The 27597-nt window shown below is 47.0% G+C and overlaps 1 protein-coding gene across 15 annotated transcripts in view; it reads right to left on the bottom strand.

Annotated features, from left to right (window-relative positions):
- Positions 1–9741: 9741 nt before the first annotated feature.
- The window catches only part of LOC103697526 (DUF1499 family protein), a 49244-nt gene continuing 31388 nt past the window's right edge, over positions 9742–27597 (bottom strand). For 10 of the 15 annotated variants that reach the window (XM_088723250.2, XM_088723249.2, XM_088723246.2 and 7 more), the window contains 4 exons: positions 13462–13537; positions 13244–13336; positions 13036–13149; positions 9742–12889 (listed from right to left, as the gene is read on the bottom strand). In XM_088723250.2, coding sequence (XP_088579376.2) covers positions 12836–12889; positions 13036–13149; positions 13244–13336; positions 13462–13537 — 337 coding nt within the window. In that variant the 3' untranslated portion in view covers positions 9742–12835. Of the gene's footprint in view, positions 12890–13035; positions 13150–13243; positions 13359–13461; positions 13538–27597 lie in introns of those variants that run through there. The other 5 variants (XM_089923858.1, XM_039118477.3, XM_088723247.2 and 2 more) reach the window with 4 other exon arrangements.

Here is a 27597-nt window from a genome sequence, read left to right on the forward strand (position 1 = left end):
TGGTCATCGGGTTAGCCTGGCATCCGAGGGCCGAGCTTCGGGAGATTCCGCTCGTTGGTCGGCCAAGGCTGGCGCAAGCCAAGGTGACCGGTTGGGGCTTCAGGCTAGTCTGCTCCCGGGATGATCATCGGGTTAGCCTGGCATCCGAGGGCCGGGCCTCGGAAAATTCCGCTCGTTGGTCGGCCAAGGCTGGCGCAAGCCGAGGCGACCGGTGGGGGCTTCAGGCTAGTCTGCTCCCGGGATGGTCATCGGGTTAGCCTGGCATCCGAGGGCCGGGCCTCGGGAAATTCCGCTCGTTGGTCGGCCAAGGCTGGCGCAAGCCGAGGCGACCGGTCGGGGCTTTAGGCTAGTCTGCTCCCGGGATGGTCATCGGGTTAGCCTGGCATCCGAGGGCCGGGCCTCGGGAAATTCCGCTCGTTGGTCGGCCAAGGCTGGCGCAAGCCGAGGCGACCGGTCGGGGCTTCAGGCTAGTCTGCTCCCGGGATGATCATCGGGTTAGCCTGGCATCCGAGGGCCGGGCCTCGGAAAATTCCGCTCGTTGGTCGGCCAAGGCTGGCGCAAGCCGAGGCGACCGGTCGGGGCTTCAGGCTAGTCTGCTCCCGGGATGATCATCGGGTTAGCCTAGCATCTGAGGGTTGTCAGGCCTCAGGAAATTCTGCTCGTTGGTCGGCCAAGGCTGGCGCAAGCCGAGGCGACCGGTCGGGGCTTCAGGCTAGTCTGCTCCCGGGATGATCATCGGGTTAGCCTAGCATCCGAGGGCCGGGCCTCGGGAAATTCCGCTCGTTGGTCGGCCAAGGCTGGCGCAAGCCGAGGCGACCGGTCGGGGCTTCAGGCTAGTCTGCTCCCGGGATGATCATCGGGTTAGCCTGGCATCTGAGGGTTGTCAGGCCTCAGGAAATTCCGCTCGCTGGTCGTGCGCCTGTCGCTTGCCGCCCGACGGGATTTCTCCGTGGCCAGCTGCGATCGTGTTTCTCCTCCTCTCCAAGCGTCGCCTGGGGAACACCAGATGGGCATTAAATGCTAATTGAGGGATTACCTGGGAAATCGGATTGCCAGTTGCTGCTTGCGAGGAGTGTCAGTTAAGCGGCCGCGATGCGCGCGTTCTTCGAGGCGGATGCGGCCTGGGCGCGGGCGGAGATACGTGGACCTAGGGGTACAGGGCACCCGGAGTGTCCTGCACAAAAAATGCGATTAAGGAGAATGACGCTTAGGAAATCGCGGGAAGATACGCCTTGAGAGCCGGATCGGCTCCGGATTCAGTGCGCCCGCATTTATTGGAGCCACCCGTATCGGAACGACCGGGGGGCCGCAGTTTGGCTATAAATATAGGTGCAGGTGCGATGGAGCCTGCCAAGCCGGAGCTGTTCAAGTTGCCATGGATCGTGGACCTTCTCTCTGGCGCATGGCTGAGAGACTCCTGCCGAAGGAACGGGAGGCGCGCCCCTCGCGACTTCAGCCAACTAGCCGTTTCATCTGGGATCAGCAAGGAGGGTCTCTCCGGCGGAACTCCGCTCTAGGCGTTTCATCCGGGATCACATCTCCCCTCCTTGAAGTTCAGCCTCCCGATTGAGCTCTGCACCAGACGCCTGATCCGGGACCGCGCCTCCATATGCTCTTCCCCCTCGTATTCCTTCTCTCCCCTAACACTGGGGAGGACCGGAATATCCCTTGGAGGTGGCGTTCCTCTGGAGGCAGCGGGAGCTTCGTCGGCGGCGGCTCCTCATCCTCTTCGTGGGGCGTGGATGGCGCCTCCGGTTGGAGGCAGTGTGGACTTCTCCTTCGTCCACTTCTTCTTCATCCGCGCCGGCTCTTCGTCTCTTTCGTGAGACGCCGATGGCGCCTCCGGTTGGAAGCACCCACTTCCGACGGGATTGCAACCGCTTCAGATGGAGGTTTCGGGATCCCAGATCTTCAGCTCCTCGGAGTCTCCACCTCTTCTTTACTTTCTTTACACCCTAATTCTCCCCTGGGAATTTCTTGTAATCACACGAGCACGCCGTTGTAACCAGAAATTATTGAAATGCAAAGCGTTATACATTTTTGAACTGTCTTTCTGGCATCGTCGTTCTACTGGTAATACATCCGCAGGTTAGCGAAATTCCAGCTCCTTAGAATTTCTCGACCATCTAGGGCCTCCAACTGGTAGGAGCCAGGTCGGTTTACCCAGCGAACCTTATATGGGCCTTCCCAATTTGGCGCTAGCTTCCCACCTTCCGCAGGTCGAGATGCTTTAGCTCGCCTTAGCACCAGATCTCCGATTCTGAAAAGCTTCGGTCGGACCTTGGAGTTGTAATATCGGGCCACCCTCCGCTGATACATCGCCATCCGAACCTGCGCCATTTCCCTCGCTTCTTCCAAGAGATCCAGGTTCCCTCGGAGTTGTTCCGAATTGGCCTCGGGTCGGTGCGCGGCCACCCGAGGTGAAGGGAGTCCGAGCTCCACGGGGACAACGGCTTCCGTGCCATAGGTTAGGCTGAAAGGCGTCTCCCCGGTAGGGGTCCGATGCGTGGTCCGATACGCCCAAAGGACATTCTCGAGTTCTTCGACCCAAGCTTGCCCCGTCCGACCGATTCGCGCTTTGATTCCTTGGAGGATTGTCCGATTTGTGACCTCGGCCTCGCCGTTGGTTTGGGGATGCGACACAGATGTGAACCGATGCTCGATCCCGAACTCCTCGCAGAAGTCACGGAAATGCTTGTTGTCGAACTGTCGCCCATTATCCGAGATGAGGACCCGAGGTACCCCAAATCAGACAATGATGTTCTTCTTCACGAACTTCCGGACTTGCACCTCCGTGATAGTGGCCAGCGGCTCTGCCTCCACCCACTTGGTGAAGTAGTCGATTGCAACAATCAAAAATTTCCGCTGAGCTGAAGCGACGGGGAATGGTCCGAGGATATCCATTCCCCACTGGGCGAAGGGCCAGGGTGCAGTGATTGGTGCCAAGGGGACAGAAGGGACTCTCTGGACGTTGGCGTGGCGCTGGCAGGCGTCACATTTCCGCACATGATCCTTCGAGTCCTCCAACAAGGTAGGCCAATAATAGCCTTGCCTCATGATCTTATGCGCCAAGGACCTAGCCCCCAGGTGCGATCCGCAGATGCCTTCGTGGACTTCGCTGAGGGCGTAGGCCGCTTCCGAGGGGCGGAGGCACCTTAAGAGGGGGGCGGTGAACGAGGTCCGATACAGCCTCCCTTCATAGAGTACGTAGTGGGCGGACTTCATGACGAGTCGCCGAGCTTGACCTTCGTCCTCTGGGAGGATTCCTTCGGCGAGGTAGGCGACGAGCGGGTCCATCCAAGATGGCTCCGGATCAATCGCCATCACCGCTCCGGCCTCGCCGATGCTCGGGGCATCCAGGGTCTCCAGGTAGATCGCCCTCGACAAGTTGTGCGCGTCTGCGCCCACCAAGCGGGACAGCCTGTCGGCCCTGGCATTTTCGCTTCTCGGGACCTGCTGAATGTCAACACTGCCGAGGTCGGGAATGAGTGCTTGCACCTTCCAGACATAGCTCTGCATGGTCGGGCTCCGAGCCTCGAACTCCCCTCGGACCTGCCCGACCACCAGCTGGGAGTCGGTGAAGACCTTCAAACGCCGGATGCCGAGCTCCTTGGTGAGTTTGAGTCCTGTGACTAGGGCCTCGTATTCCGCCTCGTTGTTGGTCACTGGAAATCCGAACCTCAAGGCATACTCGGCTATCACTCCATCGGGACTGGTAAGGACCAGCCCGGCCCCTCCACCTTCGGGGTTCGACGACCCATCAATGTGAAGCGTCCAGATTGGGAGGTCGAGGCTGGGTGTTTCCGGCGGCCTAGGTTCCGCCTCCTGCACAGTGCACTCAGCGAGGAAGTCCGCGAGCACTTGGGCCTTGATGGCGGGTCGGGGCTGGTAGCGGATGTCGAACTCACCAAGTTCTACTGCCCACTTCACCAGCCGTCCCGCATTCTCAGGATTGCTGAGGATCTGCCGCAGTGGTTGATCGGTCAAGAGGGTGACAGGATGAGCCTGGAAATAGGGGCGAAGCCTCCTGGCCGCAGTGAGCAGCGCGAAGGCGATCTTTTCCGCCTTCGCATACCGCGTCTCGGCATCCCGTAGGACCCGGCTGATGTAGTACACAGGCTTCTGGAGCTTTGCCTCTTTCCGAACCAGTACTGCGCTGACTGCGGTTGGGGAGACCGCCAGATAGAGGTAGAGCATCTCCCCCTCTTGCGGCTTGGACAGCAGGGGAGGAGACGCCAAGTACTCCTTGAGTTGGTCGAATGCCACTTGACATTCGGTCGTCCAAAGGAAGTCTTTCGGACGCTTCAACACCTTGAAGAACGGTTGGCAGCGTTCGGCCGATTTTGCCACAAATCGTCCGAGCGCGGCGACCCTTCCAGCGAGCTCCTGAACCTCCTTCACTTTGGTCGGAGGGGACATATCTTGGATGGCCTTGATTTTGTCAGGGTTGGCTTCGATCCCCCGCTGGTTGACAATGAAACCGAGGAACCTCCCGGCCGAAGCGCCAAAGGCGCACTTCGCTGGGTTCAGCTTCATGCGAAACTTCCGCAGGGTGGCAAAAGTCTCCTCCAGATCCGCGATGTGCTAGTCGGCATGGCGGCTCTTCACCAGCATATCGTCCACGTACACCTCCATGTTCCGGCCGATTTGCCCTTTGAAGATTTTGTTGACGAGGCGCTGGTAAGTGGCGCCAGCATTCTTCAGACCAAAGGGCATTACCTTGTAACAGTACAGCCCCCGGTCTGTTATAAAGGCAGTTTTCTCCTCGTCCTGCGGAGCCATCATTATTTGGTTGTAGCCGGAGAAGGCGTCCATGAAAGACAGCAGCTGATATCCGGAAGTCGCGTCGACCAGTTGGTCTATCCGTGGAAGCGGAAAGCTATCCTTGGGGCACGCCTTGTTCAGGTCGGTGTAGTCGACGCACATCCTCCACTTCCCGCTTGCCTTCCGGACAAGTACGACGTTTGCCAGCCATTCGGGGTAGCTGACCTCCCTTATGAATCCTGCCTCCAAGAGCTTGTCTACCTCCTAGTCGACCACTCGGATCCGATCCGGGGCACAGTGTCTCTTCTTCTGCTTTACTGGTCGGTGGGTCGGGTCGACGTTGAGGGCGTGAGAAATGACCTCCGGGTCGATCCCGGGTACATCGGCCGCCGACCAGGCAAATACATCAGCATTGGCTCGGAGGAATTCCACTAACCTGAGCCGAGCTTCCGAGTCGAGGTTGGCACCGACCCGGACCGTACGGTCCGGGCGACCCTCCTCAAGGGGAACTTCGATCACACCCTCGGCCGGCTCCCCGTGCCGCAAAGCCACCTCGTCTCTGGCGTCAAGGGACTCGACGCTTAGGGCCTCCACGGGCTTCTTCCCTTTGAGAGTTGCTAGGAAACATTGCCGTGCGGTCGGTTGGTCACCTCGGACCTCTCCAATCCCGGCCGCCGTGGGGAACCGCATTAGCAAATGGTATGTAGAGACTACCGCGCGAAGGGCGTTCAGTCCGGGTCGTCCGAGGATAGCGTTGTAGGCCGAGGGAACACGGACGACCAAGAACCCGAGCCGCACCGTGGCTTCTGCGGGTGCAACGCCCGCAGTCACAGGCAGCTCAACGACTCCTTCGGTCGAGATAGCATCTCCAGTGAATCCTATGAGGGGGGTGGATGTTTTGTGCAACACTTGTCGGGACAAGCTCATCTTTTGGAAGGCCTCGTAAAACAAAATATCAGCTGAGCTTCCACTATCCACAAGAACACGCCTTACATCATAGTTCGCCATAGTGAGGGAGATCACCATGGCATCATCATGGGGGGTCTGAACTCCCTTTACATCCTCATCACAAAAAGTGATTACATTTCCGACCCGCTGCCTCTTCGCGACGGCCACCCCTGATGCTTCCACCGAGCCCCCTGCGTTCCTCACAGGCCGAGAGCAGCCCCCAGTGATGGTGTGGATCACGCCCGCGACGGGTCGATTCTGCTCCCGAGGCTCCTGAGGGGCCGGGTCGGCCGGGCGCGGGTCTGCGGGGGGACGTCGGTCGTTTACATATCGACCGAGACGCCCTCGGCGGATGAGAGCCTCGATCTCGTCCCGAAGCTGGAAGCAGTCTTCGGTGTCGTGGCCGTGGTCTCGGTGGTACTCACAGTACGCTCGAGAGGGCCTCCTCCTAGGGATTTTCTTCATCTGCCTCGGGACCGGGAGGTTCTCCCGCCCCTTGACCTCCATAAGGATCTGGGCCCGGGGGGCCAGGAGTGGGGTGTACCGGTTGAAGCGTCGGTGCGGAGAACGAGGGCGTGGGGCGCCGTGGTTCCTCGCCGGTGACGGGCTTCTGCGCCGATGTTGAGGCGTCGGGCTCCTCCTCTGGGGTGCCTTTTTTCGCCTTTTCTTCCCGAGTTTTAGAGGGGCCTCGGCGGCCTCCTTGTTCCGGTGGGCGGCTGCCTCCTCGGCGTCTGCATACTGGTTCGCCCGAGACAACAGCTCCGGGAAGCTCCGCGGCAGGCGTTTGTCCAGGGAGAAGGTGAGTCTGCCCTTCCGGAAGCCACGCTTCAGGGCTGAGAGAGCCACCTCCTGGCTCAGGTTCCGGACCTCCAATGTAGCCTTGTTGAAGCGGGTAAGGTAATCCCGCAGGCTTTCTCCCTCGTTTTGCCGGACATCAAAGAGGGAGTCGGAAACCAATCGCCGCCGGCTACTGACGGCGAAATGGCTGATGAAGAGGCGAGTGAACTGGTCAAAGGACTGGATAGAGTCAGCCTCCAGGCCGGCGAACCACGCCCTGGCTGGGCCACGGGGGGTCGCCGGGAAGGCCTTGCAGAGGAGGGGATCTGATGCTCCATGGAGGAGCATAAGAGTCCTGAAACTCTCCACGTGATCCCGCGGGTCCGCCGCCCCGTCATAGGGCTCGATCGCCGGCATTTTGAATCCCGGCGGATTTGGGGTCCGCAGGATCCTCGAGGCAAGCGCCGGTTGGGAGGAGATCTCCAAGTCGGCGAAGGGATCTTTAGAGTGGCCCTTCAGGACCTGGAGTTGTCGGTGGAGATCGTCCACCCGCCGGTCCAGGGAGCGCGACCGGTGGGTGGGAGACAAGGAGCACCGAGAGGGGGACCGACTGGAGCGCGGGTTCCTTGAGGACTGGGGGGTCTGGGAACGCGCCCGGGCCCGCCTCTTGTACCCCGCGCAGCTTCGATGGGACGGTCCCGGCAGAATGGACCGTGCTCGAGAATCTTCCTCGCGCCGGCGCTCCTCCCCATGGGAGAGGAAGGAGCGCGGGTTAAGGAGGACAGGTGAGCGCTCAGGGAGCAGCGGCTCCTGGGCCCGCTGCGGCGCCCGAGACATCACACTCTGCAGGTTCTGCACTGCCTCCGCGAGGGTGCGGACCTGCTGGGCTAACTGGTCGAACTGAGCGGCTTCGACCATCTGAATCGGGGGTGGAACGGTTGAGTGTTGCTGAGAATGTGTTGGAGACGCAGCGGCCTCCCGGCCGGAGGCGCGAGAGGCCCCGCGACCGGAGGCATTGGAAGCTCCACGACCACCTCGCCGTGCCATTACGATCGCTCTGAGATCAGTCCCTTCCTCTAGCGCCAACTGTTGCTGGTGGTCCAAACCGAGAACGATTGACACAGCGGTGTGAACGGGGTTCCGTCTGAGTTGTCTTGGTTGGTGTTGGTTACGCTCCACCTTCCACCGGAAAACCTGCAAGCAAGCCTCGCACCACCACTGGGGTAGTGGGGGCCCTCCGACGATCAAGTCAGAGGAGATTGGAGGAGGAGGAGAAATGATAATCGCAAGCAAGAGAGTGCTCTGGAAGATATTGCTTACCCCCCCCTTCTCCCCCCAGCCGCATATATACCTGGCTGGGGGGTCTCTCAGGGGGGTTTGTCATCGTGGGGCGCGATGGAGTGGCCACTGACATGGCCGTTACAGGGCGTCGTGGAGCAGCGCTGGGTACGGCCATGACAGGACGTAGTGGAGTTCCGCTTTGTACGGCTGATACAGGAGATCGTGGAACAGCATCGGATACAGCCGTTGCAGGGAGTAGTGGAGCAGGAGGCCTCGGCGTGCCTCTGGGAAGCAGCCTGTCGTTATCAAGAGATCTCCGACTCGGGGTCGGAGTGCTGGATCAGGGGGCAGCCGACCCGAGGTCGGGCTGTGGAGCCGAAGATGTCCGACTCGGGGTCGGATTGCTGGATCAAAGGACAGCCGTAGTCTTCATGGGCGCGCGTGCCGGTCACGTGGAGCATGGCGGCTTAGTTCCCCCGTAACACATATATATATAAACAGATTACATAAATTGCCCAGTCATAGTTTACGAATTTCAGAGCATAATTTTCAAATGAAATTTAACATGCCAGACCCATTTTACTAAATACAAAACATATTTCAAAATTTAATCCACTAATAATTATTTTACCAAATAATTTAGAAAAATGCACTTTGAAGCTTTAAGTTACTTACCTCTTTTCGCTTAACTCCTACTTCAGATAGACGGATCAGATTCACCTATTTAAATTTAATTAATTTCTTGTTAATTTTTAGAGCTAAACAAAATTCAGAAATAATACTACTGGGCACGGCCCAACAGGGCCCAGAGTTGGTCCATAATGAACATGGCCCGATAGGGCCCACATCGGACACGGCCCAATGGGCCCGCATAGACCCGGCCCAATAGGGCCCCCCAAGGTTGGCCTCTAATTGGTTCATTTATGAAATAAAAATTCATTTCAGGGACCAATATCTAATTACATAGCACCATTTCGTAATAAAAATCGAGAAAAAGGACCAAATAAATATAGATGAGGACCTTTATGTAACAAATCTTTCCTATAGAGATCAAATACAAATTGCAGAAGGCTCTTTTGTGAAATAATATACTGTGCAGGGCTTCACTGCAAAATTCTATTTATTGGCCAAACGGGTTCGGGTTTCGGATTTCGGGTCTGAATTGGGTTTCGGGTCTGAACTGAGTTTCGGGTTTCGGATTTCGGATTCGGGTTACGGGTTTCGGATTTTTGGATTTCGGATTTGGACTGGGCCCAAGGTAGGCCCACAAGGGTACGGCCCAAATAGGGCCCAACTAAGGTGAACCGGGCCCAAGTGGGGCCCACGGTGAGCAGGGCCCAATGGGCCCATCGTACTGCTCACGGCCCACCGTGGGCCTTCTTCCTCACCGAACTCCCCCCATGGGCAGGGGAGGTGGGAACCGGGGGAAGGGAGAGGGCCGACTGGGTGGCCGGAGGCCATCCCTTGGGCGACGGTCAGTGTTAAGTGCACATATGTGCACATTTTAGCACTATTTTGAATCTAATTTTCTAAAGTTCTCCAGCATATAACTCTTAAAAAAATGTATTTCTTTATTTTGGTTTTCTTATTGTAATTGAAGGTCCTTCCGACCCAAGCCTACCTAAAATCCGGGTTATTCCCTATCTTTCCACTGCATCATCACGATTCGTCCCTATTGTTATGGATAGAAGTTCATCTAAACCAATTGCGATCAGGCATATTTCAGCTATGGATCCCTTCTCTTTGCACCACTCTCACTTCATCACAAAAGAAAAGACCTTTTTAACCTCAAATCTAATGAATAATAACTGAAATTACTATTCATTCCTGAAGTTACTATTCATTACTGAAATTACTGTTCATATAAACAGTGTTCCGTGAAGAAACTGTTCATATGAACAGTGTTACGAGAAAATACCATTCATATGAACAGTGTTCCATGAAAACAATGTTTTTCTTCTTCCTCCCGCGCTCTCAGAATTTTTCCAACGTCCCAACCGTCCGCATCTCCTCCCTTTCCGAGTGATCTCCACGTCCTTGGCCCCACGATGCAACTGGATCTCTTCCGTGATCAACATTCCCAGCGATCCCGCAGCGCTCTTCAGCCTCCCGCGTCCATCCCGTGATGCATTTAAGCCCTTCAGCATCCCGTGGCCTAAAGAAGGAAATCTACGTCCTCCTCCGTGTTGCACCAGCAGCAAATCCTCCCCATCTCCTCTTCTTCCGGTCACAGCAGCGGATTAGCAGGGGATTTTCAGCATCCTCCACGATCGGCCGTTCACCATCCAGGCCACGTGCGCATCCTCTCTTCTTCCGCTCGACCCAACGCATTCACAGCAGCAAATCCTCCCGCGTTCCCAGCCATTAGCACCCCATTCCTCTTCTCCAATGCATCCCAAGTGTCCGTTCCAGCACCCTGCGCATCCAGCCATCCGTCTGCATCCCAGCTCCTTCCGGATCGGCGTCCGTCCGCACTCCCAGCGATTTTCTAAATCCCTGCACTGCGCCCCATCCATTGCATTTCCAGCCGATCGGCTCTTCCGCATCCATCTCCAGCGCGCTCTCAGGGGATCTATCAGGGGGAGAGTTGGGTATAAGAAGAGAGGCCCTCGGTAGGGAGGGGGAAGCTCCCATTTGAAAAAAAAGAAAACAAAGCTATGCTTTGTTTTGAAAGAAGGAAACAAAAGAAACTGAAGAGAGAGAGAGAGAGTTCCATCGTGAGAAAAAAAATGCAATTGTTTTCTTCTTTCCCTTTGTTTAATTTTATTTGTAGAAGAAAAGAAGCATTAGGCTTCCGATCTCCATTTTTACTTTTGTAATCATTTTTTTATGCAATTTATCAATTTTCCTTTATGCAGTCCGTGTTATAGGTTTTGTTTAATTTCTGCTTTTTATGCAATCCAACAATTTTCTTTTATGCAATCCGTGTCTAAGTTTTAATTTAATAGTTTGCAATTTATTTTATGCATTCTGGAATTCTTATTTTAATTGCAAAAACTCTCTTTCTTTTCTTTGTTTATTTTTTAGAAAAATAGCTCTGCTTGGTTAGTGATTAATCGAATATCCTCAATGATTTTTTTTTTAAAAAAATAAACCTTAATGGAGTTTCTATTCTCTATTTGTGTACTCCAATCGCCTTCCTATGGATCGACCTCCTACAACCACTATTCATCGAATAGAGGATGGTAAGAGTAAATATAAAAATATTTCTTTGTTGGTTAAGACTTTGACAACGACATCCTTTTTAAGTCATCCTTAGGTCTACAAGAAAGCCGACGAACAAATTTTGGTCAGCCGGCTGCAGTGGCGGCTGGCGGTTGCGGCGGTGACTGACGGGGAGGAAGAGACTGAGAGTGGTCTCGGTTTGGGGCCAAAACAAAGGGAGAAAAGCCATGCTTGATTCGACTAGATCGAAGAACCAAAAGGGCAGAGGGCTTACCGACGAGTGGCGGAGAGGCAGATCCTTGCTACGGTTGCTCGATTCGGTGGACAAGCGGCGGCGGTAGCAGTGCTTGGAACCAAGAGGATGGATCTCGAAACAGGGAAAGACCGCGACAAGAATCCGAACGGCGCTCGGTCGGAAAGACACGCTGGTCACTTGAGAGGTAAGAACAGAGGAAGGAGAGGGAGGAGAGGGAGGAGAGGAAGAAGAGGGAGCTCGGCGGTGATCTGGAGGAGGGGAAAGGGCTTTATAGCCCTAGGGCAATGGCTCTCTGCCGCGTGAATTATGGCAGTCGAGTGGCCGGATTGGCCGCGGATTAGCTGGAGGGGGGTGCCGCGAGATGCCTGCGATGCCCTCGCCCCGATTGCCCCCGGAGGAGTCGGAGAGGATTGGTTTGCGATCTTCTATTCCGGCTCTTCCCAAAAAGAACGGGGCTGAAGTCAGTTGGGGCTGCCGACTTCAGCCCGTATCTCATACCCTCCCCGATTCAATGGATTCTGAACTTCTACATCCACAAAATCTCCAGTTATCAAAGAAGTGAATCATGCAGAGATAGTTGACATCTGAGCTCCCCTAGCTCCGCATCTGTTAACCCCCTGCTCCTCTTGGGAATGCAGCTTAGCAATGGCATAGTCGGCCTCCTCCACCTTCCTAAAGATGTTCCCTACCTCCTCCTGATCCCACCACCGCTTAGTTATCTCCAACTTGTGGGACACCTTGTACATAGCTTCTCCCTGCATTGGCACCCTCGAAGCCTCCCGAATAATTTCCTATGATATGGGGTATGATAGCCAGAACTTCTCGAATCTAAATCGACAATGATAAGGAGATGGGGAAGAGGTACTCACCATTATTGGGCAATTATCCGACGCGATACGAGAGATGGTTCACCTGGTGGTCCAGAAAGCTTTAAATATTTGCCGACACGATAAGAGGTACTCATTTTCTTGAATGTTTTGTAAAATATTTGCCGGAAGATGTAGAAATTATCATTACAAATGCATCAGTTATTCAGCGTGAGCTTATGGATCTTAGGAAGGACCGGTTTCATATCATTCTGTCACCATGCACAACAAATGAGGTTGGCGAGTTACAGGAGGTCGGTACTGTGAATTCTGTACCGTTTCTATGGTTTCCAACTATCCCTTTATGACCTTTCATGGGATCCCTTGGAACAATGGGTTTTGTCTGAGGAGATACGTTGTTTATGAAACAAGTTTAATTTGCCACTTTGATGTTAAAGAGTAGGTGGCTGTTTGCATATGACACCTAGAGAGTTACGGAGACATTTTTAAAGAGTGATGTCACTGAGAGTTGAGGATTTAGATGCTGAATAATCTTTTGCTGCAAAAGGACGAGGAGGAAAATTAACAATGTTATGAGAAATTGGGAAATTATCTGATTCCTGCAGCACACTAATCTCCAGATTAGCATTTCTGCAGCAAAGTTCAGAACAGACGGCTCTTACATGTAACAACTGGGAAACATAAATAATGAAGGCAATGTCACAAAAATTAGACAGGATTGTTTGAGTGGCGAAGTCTCTGCTCAAATGTGGAAGAAGATGATGAATTCATGTTGTGAAAACTTGGAGCTTGATGTTTCCAATTTAACATGTATTTCTCAGAAGTCAGTCTCTGATGCCCATCCTTTTTTCTCGAGTTCCGATCGCAATGCCTGGCTTGGTCAGCATGGAACATTTCACAATTAAATTCATGATATACGAAGGAGTCACATGAAAAGGGTATTAGGCTAACTGGCCTGGAGAGACCATTTCAACAAATAAATTTGCAAAACATTAGATGGTGTATCATAGAGTGCACCTTTATTCTCTTTCTATTGATATCAAAATCAAAGTTCCCCAAACGAGATGCAGATCGATATTCCACGACAGTTCTACTGCCTGGTGGGAACCAGAACTCGACATCATCTACGAACTACACGAAAGAATTCATGGTTAGATTCTACATTAAACAGCTTTCGAAAGAGTTTGTGTGAGTGTTAATTAGACAATGAGAGTGGAACATGCACCCCCATTATAGGGCTCTCATACTCGACCCGAACGTAGTCTTCTTTTTTCTCCACTACATGGGCACTGAAGTTATCAGGCTTGATTGATTCAACCTTGTAAACACAAACGAAGCAGCTGAATAAGAGGTTAAATGGATCCTTGGAAGCATTTTAATGTTCCCAGTCAAAGTAGATGCATATATGCACACTTATTTTCAAGTCTATGGAAGAGTTCCTACCACTTGAAGAAGCTCGGCCATTGCTTCATCTCTGCTTGTTGTCTTCTTCTTGCGTCCATCTTGAGGGTTGTAGTTCCTGGGAGATAAGTAGTATTTCAAGATGTAAATTTTTTAAAATGACCAACTCTTCCATTGTTTTACGCCTTATGTCGCTGTGGACCCATTAGAATATTAAACTCACTATCCCACCTAGGAAGTTCTAATTCCTCCGTTGTACCTATCTTTCACTGTATCATTTGGGATTCAACCAACCCCACTTACATACCTTCATCTTTTCCTATCTCTTTCTTGCCCATAAATTAGACTCAAGTTTGATGGCTCCACTATAATTTAGCAAAGAATTCTATCATTTAGCTGCCACGAAGATATATGGTCCAGCGATTAAATAATTCTGTTTAATGAATACTGTAAACATCTCCGGTTCCCCCTCCACTTTAAGATTTGTAAATGCTACATTTCCTGCTCACCTATATCAATGGAAGAGGCTATTATTGGCAGGGAATGGAAGGTACTAATAGGCTCCAATGTGGAGCCAATTAATCATAGCAATCAAGTGGACCTCCTTTGCTTGGATCTTAGTGACAAGTTGGTCGAGCAGCTTGCTCGATATAGTTCCATGACTCAGTCCAATGCGTGAACTCCAAGCATTAAAACAATCCAAAAGAAGCATTAGACTCAATATAGACCATTTTGGCCACCACGAGTAGGGCTGAACAGGATGTAGGAGCACCAATCTCCTAGAGGATTAAAATGGATCAAAATTCCATCATTTGGGCTTCGAAACAGACTGGTCAAACAAAAAAAAAAATTTCTCGAAAGATTTTGATTAGATATGCCTTCCAATTTAAGAAGAATTAGGTAGAGCAATAGAAGATAAAGTTGATGCAAGAGCTAAGATCTCCTTATTAGAGAATTTTAGCTTTTTTATATTTATTTTTACTAAGTATGTCTATTTATGGAAAGCTAGTCTATTTGAACTAGAAGAAGAATCTGACCCAAATTGTGCTAGGGTGGACCTCACCATTATATATAGAGGCTGTGTATCTTTCTTTTTTAATCGAAAGATAAAAATCAATAAAAAAAGGACCTAAACCCTATTTTTGCTAATTCTTTCATTTATTCTCTAAATTTCTTTTAAGAGATTTGAGTTGAGCGAGTTCAAGAAAATCTTTTTTTTCTTCGATCGGATCAAGTTAGCATTGAAGAAACCCGATAACTGGCTAGACTAGTTAGAAATATATTTTACTATATATAGATACACTAGTGTCCATGTTGCCCAGAGATGGTCACCCAAGAGGGGGGTGAATTGGGTGTTTTAAAACTTTTTGTCTAATTAAAAATAAAACACACAAATGTATGAACTAGAGTAAAGATAGAGGTATGAGAACAGTCAATCGCAAACACAAGGTTTTATAGTGGTTCGGAGCTTCCACTGCTCCTACATCCACTCCCCAAAGCACCTTTGGGAATTTTCACTATAATCCAAGATTACAGTCCGGTAGTTTTGTGAGTGCACTACCCAACTCGTTGTTTTACTCCGGGCTAACAACGAACCCTACAATCCCCCAATTTCACCTAGGCTTGGGATGCCTTTCCCTTGTTCCAAGTCCCTTGAGTGGAACAAGCACAATAATGAAAAGTTTTACAAGGATTTAAAAGCTCTTAATGAAGCGAATATAGAAATGAGAAATATTAAAACCCGGAAGAACCCTTTTGGCCGTTGGAAGCTTGGGGAATGATGGTTCTTCCGATGTGGATCGCGTTGGCTTGAATGTGAGCTTTGAATGCCAAGTGGGAGTGAGTGGTTGAGCACGAATCAGTTGGAAAAACTTGAATGCACTTGATTTCTCCTCTTGAAAGCTCTAACTCCCTTGAACCTCTTTTTCTTTCTTCTCTCTTGAATGATCTTGTGTTGGGTTGGTGAGAAGATATAGGAAGGCACTCAAGAGCTCCCTTTTATAGACCAAAAAGAAAATATAGCCGTTAGACACAAAGATATGGAAGTTTGAAATTCAAACAAACCTGAAAAAGTGTGTCAGTCGCGTCCCAGGCGCTCCGGAGACGTCTCCGCTTCAACGCGAGACGTCTCAGCTGTATAAACTTTCTTTTGACGTTGTTTGGGGTCGACTCTGTGCTTTACGGGGACGACTCCGCAGAAGGTCTCTTTGACTTCTTGTTTTTCTGTTTTTCTGAGAGAGTCGGCTCGGCACTTTACGGGGACGTCTCGGGATGTTTACGCTTTTTGCATGGGGACGACTCCGTTGCCTCGGGGACGACTCTGCTGGTTTATCTCTGAAAAATATGTCCTCTGGAATTCTCTGAGAGAGTCGACTCCGCACTCTCTGGGGACGACTCGGAAAGTCTGCTTTTTACTTGCGGGGACGACTCCGCTTCCTGTGGAGACGACTCGCGCGCATCCCTTGAAATCGGCCTTTCTGCCGCCTCTGAGAGAGTCGACTCCGCAGTGTCGGGAGTCGACTCCGACCCTGCGAGACGCCTCGCCAGGTGCCCGGGACGTCTCCAGACGTGCCAATTCTTCCTGTCTGTGCCAGATACGTCTCTGAGACGACCCGGAGATGTCTCGGCTGTCCCTGATCTGTTTTCTTCAACTCAAAAATTCTTCAATAAATTCTTGAAAAATATGTGTTGACCCCCTAATGGATTTTGATGAATACAAAACACTAGAGTAAAATTCCATTATATCTTAACAATTCGATTGAGGAATTCATGTGTTTTACTTAGAAAATTGTTAAGAAATGTCTAGGCAAGTTTCCACAATTTTTATGAATTTATTGAAGAATATTTTGAGCTAAAGAAAAAGTTCAGGGACAGCCGAGACGTCTCCTGATAGTTTCAGAGACGTCTCTGGCACAAACAGGAAGAACTGGCACACTTGGAGTCGTCCCCGGCACCTGCCGAGTCGTCCCCGCGTTAGCGGAGTCGACTCTCTCAGAAGCGGAGTCGACTCTCTCAGTGGCGGCAGAAAGACGTTTCTCAAGGGATATGCGCGAGACGTCCCCGCTGTACGCGGAGTCGTCCCCGCAAGCAAAAAGGAGACTCCCCGAGACGTCCCCAAGATGGCGGAGACGGCTCTCTCAGGGTTTTCCAGAGAATGGTTTTTGCGGTGATAAGGAAGCGGAGTCGACTCTGAGATAGCGGAGTCGTCCCCACTCAAAAAGCACAGACAAGGCGAGACGTCCCCGTAAAGTGCCGAGTCGACCCCAGATAAAGTAAAAAGTAAAATCCTGTAGGTGAGACGTCTCTCGCTGTAGCGGAGACGTCCCCGGAGCGCCTGGGACGCGACTGACAGCTTTTCAGGTTTGATTTGAATTTCAAATCTTCTCTACTTTATCTCTAACGGCTATATTTGCTTTTTGGGCTATAAAAGGGAGGTCTTAAGTGCTTCTCAACAACTCTTAACCAACCCAAAGCAAAATCATTCAAGAGAGAAGTTTGAAAGAAAAGCTCAAGGGAGTGAGTGCATCCAAGGAAGGAAATCAAGTACTTTCAAGTCTCCCAAGTGATTTCAAGCTCAACCACTCTCGCGCGCTCGGGAATCAAAGCTCACACTCAACCCTACGCGGTCTACCTTGGAAGAATCAACATCTCCCACGCTTCCAACGGCAAAAAGATTCTTCCGGGTTTCATTGTTCATAAGTGCTATATTTGCTTTCTAGAGCTTTTATATTCTTTTGTACACTCTTTTATCGTGGTGCTTGTTCAAGTCAAGGGACTTGGAACAAGGGAAAGGCGTCCCAAGCCTAAGAGAAATTGGGGGTTTAGGGTTTGTTGTGAGCCCGGTGTAAAACAACGAGTTGGGTAGTGAACTCGCAAAACTACCGTACTGTAATCTTGGATTATAGTGGAAATACCCAAAGGCGCTTTGGGGAGTGGATGTAGGAGCAGTGAAGGCTCCGAACCACTATAAAACCGTGTGCTTGTGGTTGTCTTCTCTTATCCCTTTATCCTTGCTTTAGTTTATATATTTGTGTGTTTTAATCTTAAATTAGTCAAAAAGTTTTTTAAAACACCCAATTCACCCCCCTCTTGGGTGACCATCTTTGGGCAACAAGTGGTATCAGAGCAGGTGCTCTTATATTTCTTGAAAGACCTAACCGTCTTAGCCAAAGATCTAGATGGGAACACCCTTTAACAATGTTCCTGCCGAGGGGCAAGCAACCAATAGACCTCCACTCTTCAATGGGACAAATTATACCTATTGGAAGACTAGAATGAAAATCTTCATTCAAGCACAAGACTATGCCTTGTGGAGGGTTATAGTCAAGGGACCACAAGAACCATCACACATAGTTAATGGCATTCGAGTTCCCAAACCTGAAGAGGATTGGGATGAGAATGATGATAGGATGGCTCAACTCAATTCTAGAGCCATGAACTCATTATTTTGTTCTTTAGATGCAAATGAGTTTAATAGAGTCTCCACATGTAGTTCCGCTAAGGAAATATGGAATAAGCTTGAAGTTACCCACGAGGGTACAAATCAAGTCAAGGAGTCCAAAGTGAACATTCTAGTTCACAAATATGAGTTGTTTAAGATGGAACCCAATGAAACCATCACATGCATGTTTACACGCTTTACGGATATAATTAATGGTTTAAAAAGCTTGGGTAAATCCTACACTAACCCGGAACTTGTGAGTAAAATTCTCAGGTCTTTGCCAAAAGCATGGGAAGCAAAGGTCACGGCGATCGTAGAAGCCAAAGACCTCAACACCTTGGGGCTAGAGCAACTCTTGGGCTCATTGATGACGCATGAGCTCACGATGAAGCAACATGAAGAAGAGTTGCCGAAGAAAAAGACAATCGCACTCAAGGCTACCTCAAGTGTGTGTGAAGAAGAGAGCAGTGGGAGTGAAGAAGAAAGCCAAGATGAGGACTTGGGGTTGATAGTTAGGAAGTTTAAGAAATTCATGAGAAGGAAGAAACCCTTCCCAAGAAAGAAATTTGGAGGTAGAAATGATTGGGAAAAAGAAAAGGAAAAAGAAAGAGATCCAATCATATGCTATGATTGCAAGAGACCGGGACACATTCGTTCCGAATGCCCTCAACAAAACAAGTATTTTGGAAAGAAGAAGAAGAAGGCATTGAAGGCAACATGGGATGATAGTGACACATCATCCTCCGAGGAAGAGAAGGAAGAGACCGCCAATTTATGCTTCATGGCGTTCGAGGACGACGAGGTATGTCAAAACCCAACCATAAATTTTACTTTAGAAGAATTGTATGAAGCTTTTCAAGAACTTATGGGTGATTGTAGTATGTTAGGAGCAAAAAATAAAGAATTAAAAGCCTCCAATCAAAAACTAAAGGAAGACATTGAAAACCTATTAATTGAAAAGGAGAGCGTTAAAAATATTAATACTACTAACCTAGAAATTAAGAATTCAAAACTTAGTATTGAAAATGAAAAGGGAAAAACAGTAATTAAGGAATTAAATCTAAAATTAAAATCCCTATTCGATATTAATACCTCACTTGCACAAAATGTTGAATCTCTTAAAAAAGATAAGGAAGAACTAGTCAAAGAAAATTTGAATCTTAAGAATGAGGTACATAAGTACAAACCAATTGTTGAAAAATTCACACAAAGTTCTGAAAAATTAAATCTCATTCTTTCAAATCAAAGAGCCGTTTTTAATAAAGCCGGATTAGGTTATAAAACTAATAAACAACAAAAGTATCTAAAGAATTTCTTTGTAAAAGCGAAAGATGTAAAAACTGAAAAACCTACATGCTTTCATTGTGGAAAGACTGGACATAAAGTCTACTCTTGTATTCAAAGAAAAATCCAAACTAACAAGAGTACATTTGTGAAAGCCAAAAACATAACTAAAGTATGGGTGCCTAAGGGAACCAACCACACTAACCACGAAGGACCCAAGAAAACTTGGGTACCTAAGAGCTTCACATGATCATTTTGCAGGCATGCCTTGCAGCCGAAAATAAAAAGAGAATGTGGTATCTTGATAGCGGTTGCTCAAGGCATATGACCGGTGACAAGAGTCTCTTCGTCACCTTGGAATCAAAAGAAGGAGGAGTAGTCACATTTGGAGACAATGCTAAAGGCCGAATCATTGGTGTCGGTAAAATCTCCATATCATCCTCCTCATTTATTGATAATGTATTGTTAGTTAATGGACTGAAACATAATTTATTAAGTATAAGTCAATTTTGTGACAAGGGCTTTAAAGTATCATTTGAATCGTCACTATGCATAATTAGTAGTCCAATTGATAATGAGATCATACTCACAGGACATAGGCATGGAAATGTTTACATGGTAGATCTTGATGATCTCACCATGAAGGATGGCCAATGTCTTGTAGCCATGAATCCTAAAGTCAATGAGACTAGTTGGTTATGGCATCGTAGGTTAGGGCATGCTAGCATGGATTTAATTTCTAAATTGATTACAAAGGATCTAGTCAAAGGACTACCGAAAATAGACTTTGAAAAGAATAAAATTTGTGCGGCATGTCAATTAGGAAAACAAACAAGAAGTTCTTTTAAGTCTAAGAACATAGTCTCAACGTCAAAACCCTTAGAACTAATTCACATGGATTTGTTTGGACCCACTAGAACTGCTAGTCTAGGGGGTAAGAAATTTGGTCTTGTCATTGTTGATGATTTTTCACGTTTTACATGGGTTTCATTCCTTGCACACAAAGATGAGTCCTTTCCCGCTTTTATCAAGTTTCATAATAAAGTTTCAAATGAACTCAATCTTAAGCTAAAAGCAATTAGGAGTGATCATGGTACCGAGTTTGAAAATCAACACTTTGAAAAGTTTTGTGACGAAAATGGTATCAATCACAATTTCTCGGCACCTAGGACACCCCAACAAAATGGGGTGGTAGAAAGGAAGAATCGCACACTCGCAGATATGGCTCGTACCATGTTGTGCGAATCGGATCTACCAAAGTACTTTTGGGCTGAAGCAATAAGTACCTCATGTTATATCTTAAATCGTGCTTTAGTTAGATCTATCTTAAAGAAAACACCATATGAATTGATAAAAGGCAAAAAACCAAATATAAGTTATTTTCATGTTTTTGGTTGTCGATGTTTTATTTTGAACAATGGAAAGGACAATCTTAGTAAATTTAGTGCCAAATCAGATGAGGGGATCTTCTTAGGTTATTCCTCATCTAGTAGAGCATACAGGGTCTTCAACAAGAGAACTCTCGTTGTTGAAGAATCCATTCATGTTGTTTTTGATGAAACTAATGGAGATTCTTCTAGAAAAGAAGAAGATGTTGATGCAGGTATACTTGAAGACCGAATCAAGGAATTCTCCATACAAGACAAACAACATGAGGATGAGGTTAAGGAAGATACAAATCAGCAAGATGAAGAAGATCAACCTCCATCAAACAATCAAGATCTTCCTAAAGAATGGAGGTATGCACATGGTCATCCAAAGGATCTAATCCTTGGTGATCCTTCACAAGGTATAAGAACTAGATCTTCTCTAAGAAACACTAGTAATTATCTTGCTTTCGTTTCACAAATAGAGCCTAAATCACTAGAAGAAGCTGAAAAAGATGATAATTGGATGAACGCTATGCAAGAGGAATTAAACCAATTTGAAAGAAATGAAGTTTGGACTCTAATGAAAAGACCCCCAAATGTTTCAATTATAGGCACCAAGTGGGTGTATAGAAATAAACTAGATGAAGATGGAATAGTAATAAGAAACAAAGCTAGGCTAGTGGCCAAAGGATATAATCAGGAGGAAGGAATAGATTTTGATGAAACTTTTGCTCCTGTTGCTAGATTAGAAGCTATTAGATTACTTTTGGCATATGCATGCTTCATGGACTTTAAACTCTATCAAATGGATGTAAAAAGTGCATTTCTAAATGGTTATATAATGGAGGAAGTTTATGTAGGACAACCTCCAGGTTTTGAAAATCACTTACATCCAGATTATGTGTATAAATTGCATAAAGCATTGTATGGACTTAAGCAAGCTCCTAGGGCATGGTATGAAAGATTAAGTAATTTCCTAATTGAAAACAAATTTAAGAGAGGAAATGTAGACAAAACCCTCTTTATTAAAAGAAAAGGAAATGACTTATTGCTTGTACAAATTTATGTGGATGATATAATTTTTGGTGCTACTAATGATAGTCTTTGTCAAGAGTTTGCCAAGCTTATGCAGGGAGAATTTGAAATGAGCATGATGGGTGAGCTCAACTTCTTCCTTGGGCTGCAAATAAAACAATCAGAGGAAGGCATATTCATCAGTCAGTCCAAGTATATCAAAGAAATGTTGGAGAAATTCAAGATGAAGGATGCAAAAGAAATCAGCACACCCATGGGCTCAAGTTGCAAGCTTGATAAGGATGAAAAAGGTAAAAGTATAGACTGCAAATTGTACAGAGGTATGATAGGCTCTTTACTTTACCTTACTGCTAGTAGACCAGATATATTATTCAGTGTTTGTATGTGTGCTAGATACCAAGCATGTCCTAAGGAATCACACTTGCAAGCTGTTAAAAGAATATTTAGATATCTAGTAGGGACATCTAATGTAGGCTTATGGTACTCTAAACAGTCTGACATAAACTTAATTGCTTATTCCGATGCTGATTTTGCCGGGTGCAAACTCGACAGAAAAAGCACAAGTGGGACATGTCAATTCTTGGGTGCCAATTTGGTTTCTTGGTTTAGCAAAAAACAAAATTCAGTTGCCTTGTCCACAGCTGAAGCTGAGTACATTGCAGCTGGAAGCTGTTGTGCCCAAGTTCTTTGGATTAAGCAACAGCTTGAAGACTTCGGTATTAAAATGGACAATATACCAATTAAGTGTGACAATACAAGTGCAATCAACTTAACAAAAAATCCTGTTCAACACTCTAAGTCAAAGCATATAGAGATTAGGCATCATTTTATTAGGGATCATGTGATGAAAAATGATGTGATGATTGAATATGTATGTACTGAAAATCAATTAGCTGATATCTTTACAAAGCCCCTTTGTAAAGATAGATTCAATTTCTTAAGGAATGCGTTGAGCTTGTATGATCCTAGCAAATGAAGTGAACTTGTATTGCTTTACTTTGCTACTCGAACTAGTAACCCACCTCAAGGCAAACATATGTGAAAACATGAATTCATCTAAACTAAATGACGAACTGTTTGACTTTCCGGAGGATGGTTACCCTCCCTTGGACTCTTCATAGAGATATTTTCAGAGCCTATAACATGGGTATTCGAAATTTGGTCAAACATTCCTCATTTCAATCTTAATAATCTAAAAGTCATTATCAAATCATTATAGGATGTATTATTAAGGGGGAGGATCACAAACAAATTCACTCTGTGTCTATCAAAAGAAATCACGATTGATTAGGGTGATTAAACAAAAATCTGGAACTGCAGTCTGAAATTCTTTGTGCCGGAGACGTCTCTGGCAAGTCGCAGAGACGTCCCCCCAGGGGGAGACGTCTCGCCTTAGTGGCGGAGACGTCTCGGGGACCGAATGAGGGCTTTTTAAATAGGTCGAAATCGCTCGAGCCGACTCGAGCTTTCTCCCTCATTCCCGACCAAAACGGAAAGCCCTAGCCTCCACTTGCTCTCCACTTCAAAACCTAGCTTCCATTTGCCCTAAATCGCAAACCCTAGCATCCATGGCACCAAAGAAAGCTAGGACAACCCGTGGGAGGCGACCTAGAGTAGCGGGCGACGGCGAGGAACGGCGGGAAGAACCCTCCGCGCCTTCTCCTCCGGTTGCTCCGCCGACCACGACGATTTCCTGTGCAAATCGCACAGTCACGACTGGCAGGCACATCGATTTTTCCTTTCTAGATCATGAGGGGTTCTCTATTGGAGAGAGACTCCGAGCCCAAGGGTGGGAGCACCTTTGCACCCTCAAAATCTCGACCTACCCCGGCCTTGTTAGAGAAATGTTTAGTGATATGGCCTTAGGGGACTTAGGGTACACTGCATATGTCCGAGGGACATTGGTAGAAATTAATGAGGATGTCCTATCCACTGTCCTACAAATTCCTAAGGACGGTGAGGCACCGACCTCACATCCCCAAAGGGAAATAGCCCTAAACTTGATTCTAGGAAGAGAGGACTGCGGCCCTCTTGATGTTGTCTACTCCCAGGACCTAAATGCAGAAATGAGACTTCTTTTAAGCATTGTCAATCGGGTCCTATTCCCCAAAACCGGTCGCTTCGATTTTGTTTCGGAGCGTGATTTAGTCATAATGCACCATATCCTACTAGGGATCCCCCTAAACCTCCCTAGACTCATGCTAAATTACATTGCCCAATGTCATAGGTATTCTAGGTTTAGTATACCCTATGGCATGATCTTTACCTTAATATTTAAACACTTCAAGGTTCCCATTCCACCAAATGAACCTGCAAAGGCCCTAAGAAACACCGATTATTACAATGAGGGCTCAATGAGAAGAATGGAATTTCACAAGATAGATGGGTCGTGGGTCAAGGTTCCAAAAAGAAAAGCACAAACCATAGAGCCTGAAATCCCACATCATGAGCCTGACCATCACTCTCCTCCACCTAGCCACATGGACATCCCTGATATTCCCTCCAGCTCAGCTGGACCTTCCACATCCATGCCACAACCTCCTCCAGTCAGTGGGACCTCCTTCCTATCAGAGGAGCAGATGCACACTTTAGCATCTGTTATTTGTCAGCAGATGAGGGAGGAGATGAGATCCATGATGACTGCAGAGCTGGCCCCCATCAGACAAGAGCTGAAGGAAATTAGAGCTCAAATTGAAGCCACAGAGCAGCAAATAGTTGGGGTAGGTGCCACCCAAACATTCAGATCGATAGAGCTCAAAGACAGCTTGAAGGCCATTTCCGAGAGTCTCAAAGAGTTGACAAAGCCAGATGGCAATGTGGGCACCCTAGTTGCCCAACTTAGAGGCAGAATTGAGATGGCAACCTTAGAGTTTGAAGCACTTGTGGCAGGTTTCCACAAGTCACAGGGAGATCACTTTAAGACTCTCATGGATTCTATCAATGGCTTCATAGATGCAGCCTGTAAGGCTTATGCACAAAGTACAATGCCCCATGAGCAACGACGCCGATGATGGATATCCTATAGGATCTTCTTTTTGTAAATCCTAGGCCATTGTGAAACACTTTTGTACTAGAAATCAATACTTGTTATGACTCTTCCTTTTGTACTTGAAATCAATACTCTTATGTACTAACTTCAAAGACTTACAATGACATATGAATGAATACAATTTCTTTTTAAAATCTTGTGTACATTGCCAATTCTGTGTATGTGTTTGATTGTGTGATACAAAGAAACAGGGGGAGCACATCTTGTGATAACTATGTTAAACTAAACGATGAGTATGAAATGAATTCCACAAACAAAGGGGGAGTAATATGAATGACTGAACTCATTGGACAGGGGGAGCACACCTTGAGTATCATTTGTCCCCTTCATTGTTGATGACAAAAAGGGGGAGTAGAATATTGTAAGGGGGAATAGAATATTGAAATATGAATATTGAAAGATATGGATATTGAAAGGGGGGTATAGAATGAATATTGAATATGGTTATTGAAGAATATTAATTTTAAGATAATTGCCCTTCTGGAAAAGAAAGGGGGAGTCAAAAAGAATCTAGTTTTTAAATTATCTTCAGCATCAATATATCATTCTAACTTGATTCAAATTCAGTTCATATGATAAAATCATTTAAGAACTATAAAGATCAATCCTATGCACAAGGAAATTTAAGTGATGCACATCGTATCTAGTTCAAATCAAAACATTATACTTGTATATCTGATCAATACTGTGTATATGTTTAAATTTCAAATTTTGCATATACTCAGTGTTTTGTCATCATCAAAAAGGGGGAGATTGTTGACCCCCTAATGGATTTTGATGAATACAAAACACTAGAGTAAAATTCCATTATATCTTAACAATTCGATTGAGGAATTCATGTGTTTTACTTAGAAAATTGTTAAGAAATGTCTAGGCAAGTTCCCACAATTTTTATGAATTTATTGAAGAATATTTTGAGCTAAAGAAAAAGTTCAGGGACAGCCGAGACGTCTCCTGATAGTTTCAGAGACGTCTCTGGCACAAACAGGAAGAACTGGCACACTTGGAGTCGTCCCCGGCACCTGCCGAGTCGTCCCCGCGTTAGCGGAGTCGACTCTCTCAGAAGCGGAGTCGACTCTCTCAGTGGCGGCAGAAAGACGTTTCTCAAGGGATATGCGCGAGACGTCCCCGCTGTACGCGGAGTCGTCCCCGCAAGCAAAAAGGAGACTCCCCGAGACGTCCCCAAGATGGCGGAGACGGCTCTCTCAGGGTTTTCCAGAGAATGGTTTTTGCGGTGATAAGGAAGCGGAGTCGACTCTGAGATAGCGGAGTCGTCCCCACTCAAAAAGCACAGACAAGGCGAGACGTCCCCGTAAAGTGCCGAGTCGACCCCAGATAAAGTAAAAAGTAAAATCCTGTAGGTGAGACGTCTCTCGCTGTAGCGGAGACGTCCCCGGAGCGCCTGGGACGCGACTGACAGCTTTTCAGGTTTGATTTGAATTTCAAATCTTCTCTACTTTATCTCTAACGGCTATATTTGCTTTTTGGGCTATAAAAGGGAGGTCTTAAGTGCTTCTCAACAACTCTTAACCAACCCAAAGCAAAATCATTCAAGAGAGAAGTTTGAAAGAAAAGCTCAAGGGAGTGAGTGCATCCAAGGAAGGAAATCAAGTACTTTCAAGTCTCCCAAGTGATTTCAAGCTCAACCACTCTCGCGCGCTCGGGAATCAAAGCTCACACTCAACCCTACGCGGTCTACCTTGGAAGAATCAACATCTCCCACGCTTCCAACGGCAAAAAGATTCTTCCGGGTTTCATTGTTCATAAGTGCTATATTTGCTTTCTAGAGCTTTTATATTCTTTTGTACACTCTTTTATCGTGGTGCTTGTTCAAGTCAAGGGACTTGGAACAAGGGAAAGGCGTCCCAAGCCTAAGAGAAATTGGGGGTTTAGGGTTTGTTGTGAGCCCGGTGTAAAACAACGAGTTGGGTAGTGAACTCGCAAAACTACCGTACTGTAATCTTGGATTATAGTGGAAATACCCAAAGGCGCTTTGGGGAGTGGATGTAGGAGCAGTGAAGGCTCCGAACCACTATAAAACCGTGTGCTTGTGGTTGTCTTCTCTTATCCCTTTATCCTTGCTTTAGTTTATATATTTGTGTGTTTTAATCTTAAATTAGTCAAAAAGTTTTTTAAAACACCCAATTCACCCCCCTCTTGGGTGACCATCTTTGGGCAACAATATGGAAACTTGCCTAGACATTTCTTAACAATATTCTTAGTTAATCACCTGAAATCCTCAAGTAAATTGTTAAGATAAATTAAACTCTAGTGTTTTGTATTCATCAAAATCCATTAGGGGGTCAACAATCTCCCCCTTTTTGATGATGACAAAACACTGAGTATATGCAAAATTCGAAATTTAAACATATACACAGTATTTGATCAGATGTACAAGTATTGTGTTTTGGTTAGAGCTAGATACAGTGTGCATAATTCAAAATAGTCAATTTTCAGTTTTTTTTCCCTTATGCATAAGTATTGGTCTTAGTAGCTCTTGAGCAATTTTGGTATATCAACTGAATTTGAATCAAGTTAAAATGTAAATTAATAAAGTATTGATGCTAAAGACAATTGAAGGCTAAGTACTTTTTGACTCCCCCTTTCTTTTCCAGAAGGGCAATTATCTTACAGCCAATATTCTTCAATTTTGTCTTTTCTAATTCAACTTTTAAGTATGAGTGTAAATTTTGCATTCCATATTTAGGTTCTACTCCATATACTTCATATACTCCATATATAGGTTCTATATATCTACTCCCCCTTTTTGTCATCAACAATGAAGGGGACAAATTATTCTTAGGTACTTAAAACACAATTTCTAGTGGAATTCAGCATGGTACCATGATTCACTTAAGGATATTCAAGTTATGCTCCCGCTGTCCAAGTTAGGTCTATTAATGAATGCAGCATTCATTTCACTCCCCCTTTGTTTTGGAATTCATTTCAGACCTTTTTTTTTGTTTAAAATAGTTATTACAAGATGTGCTCCCCCTGTT

Source organism: Phoenix dactylifera, chromosome 6 (assembly GCF_051530095.1).
Source record: "Phoenix dactylifera cultivar Ajwa chromosome 6, Ajwa_hap1_PhDact_Kaust_v1.1, whole genome shotgun sequence".
Classification (NCBI taxonomy): Eukaryota; Viridiplantae; Streptophyta; class Magnoliopsida; order Arecales; family Arecaceae; genus Phoenix; species Phoenix dactylifera.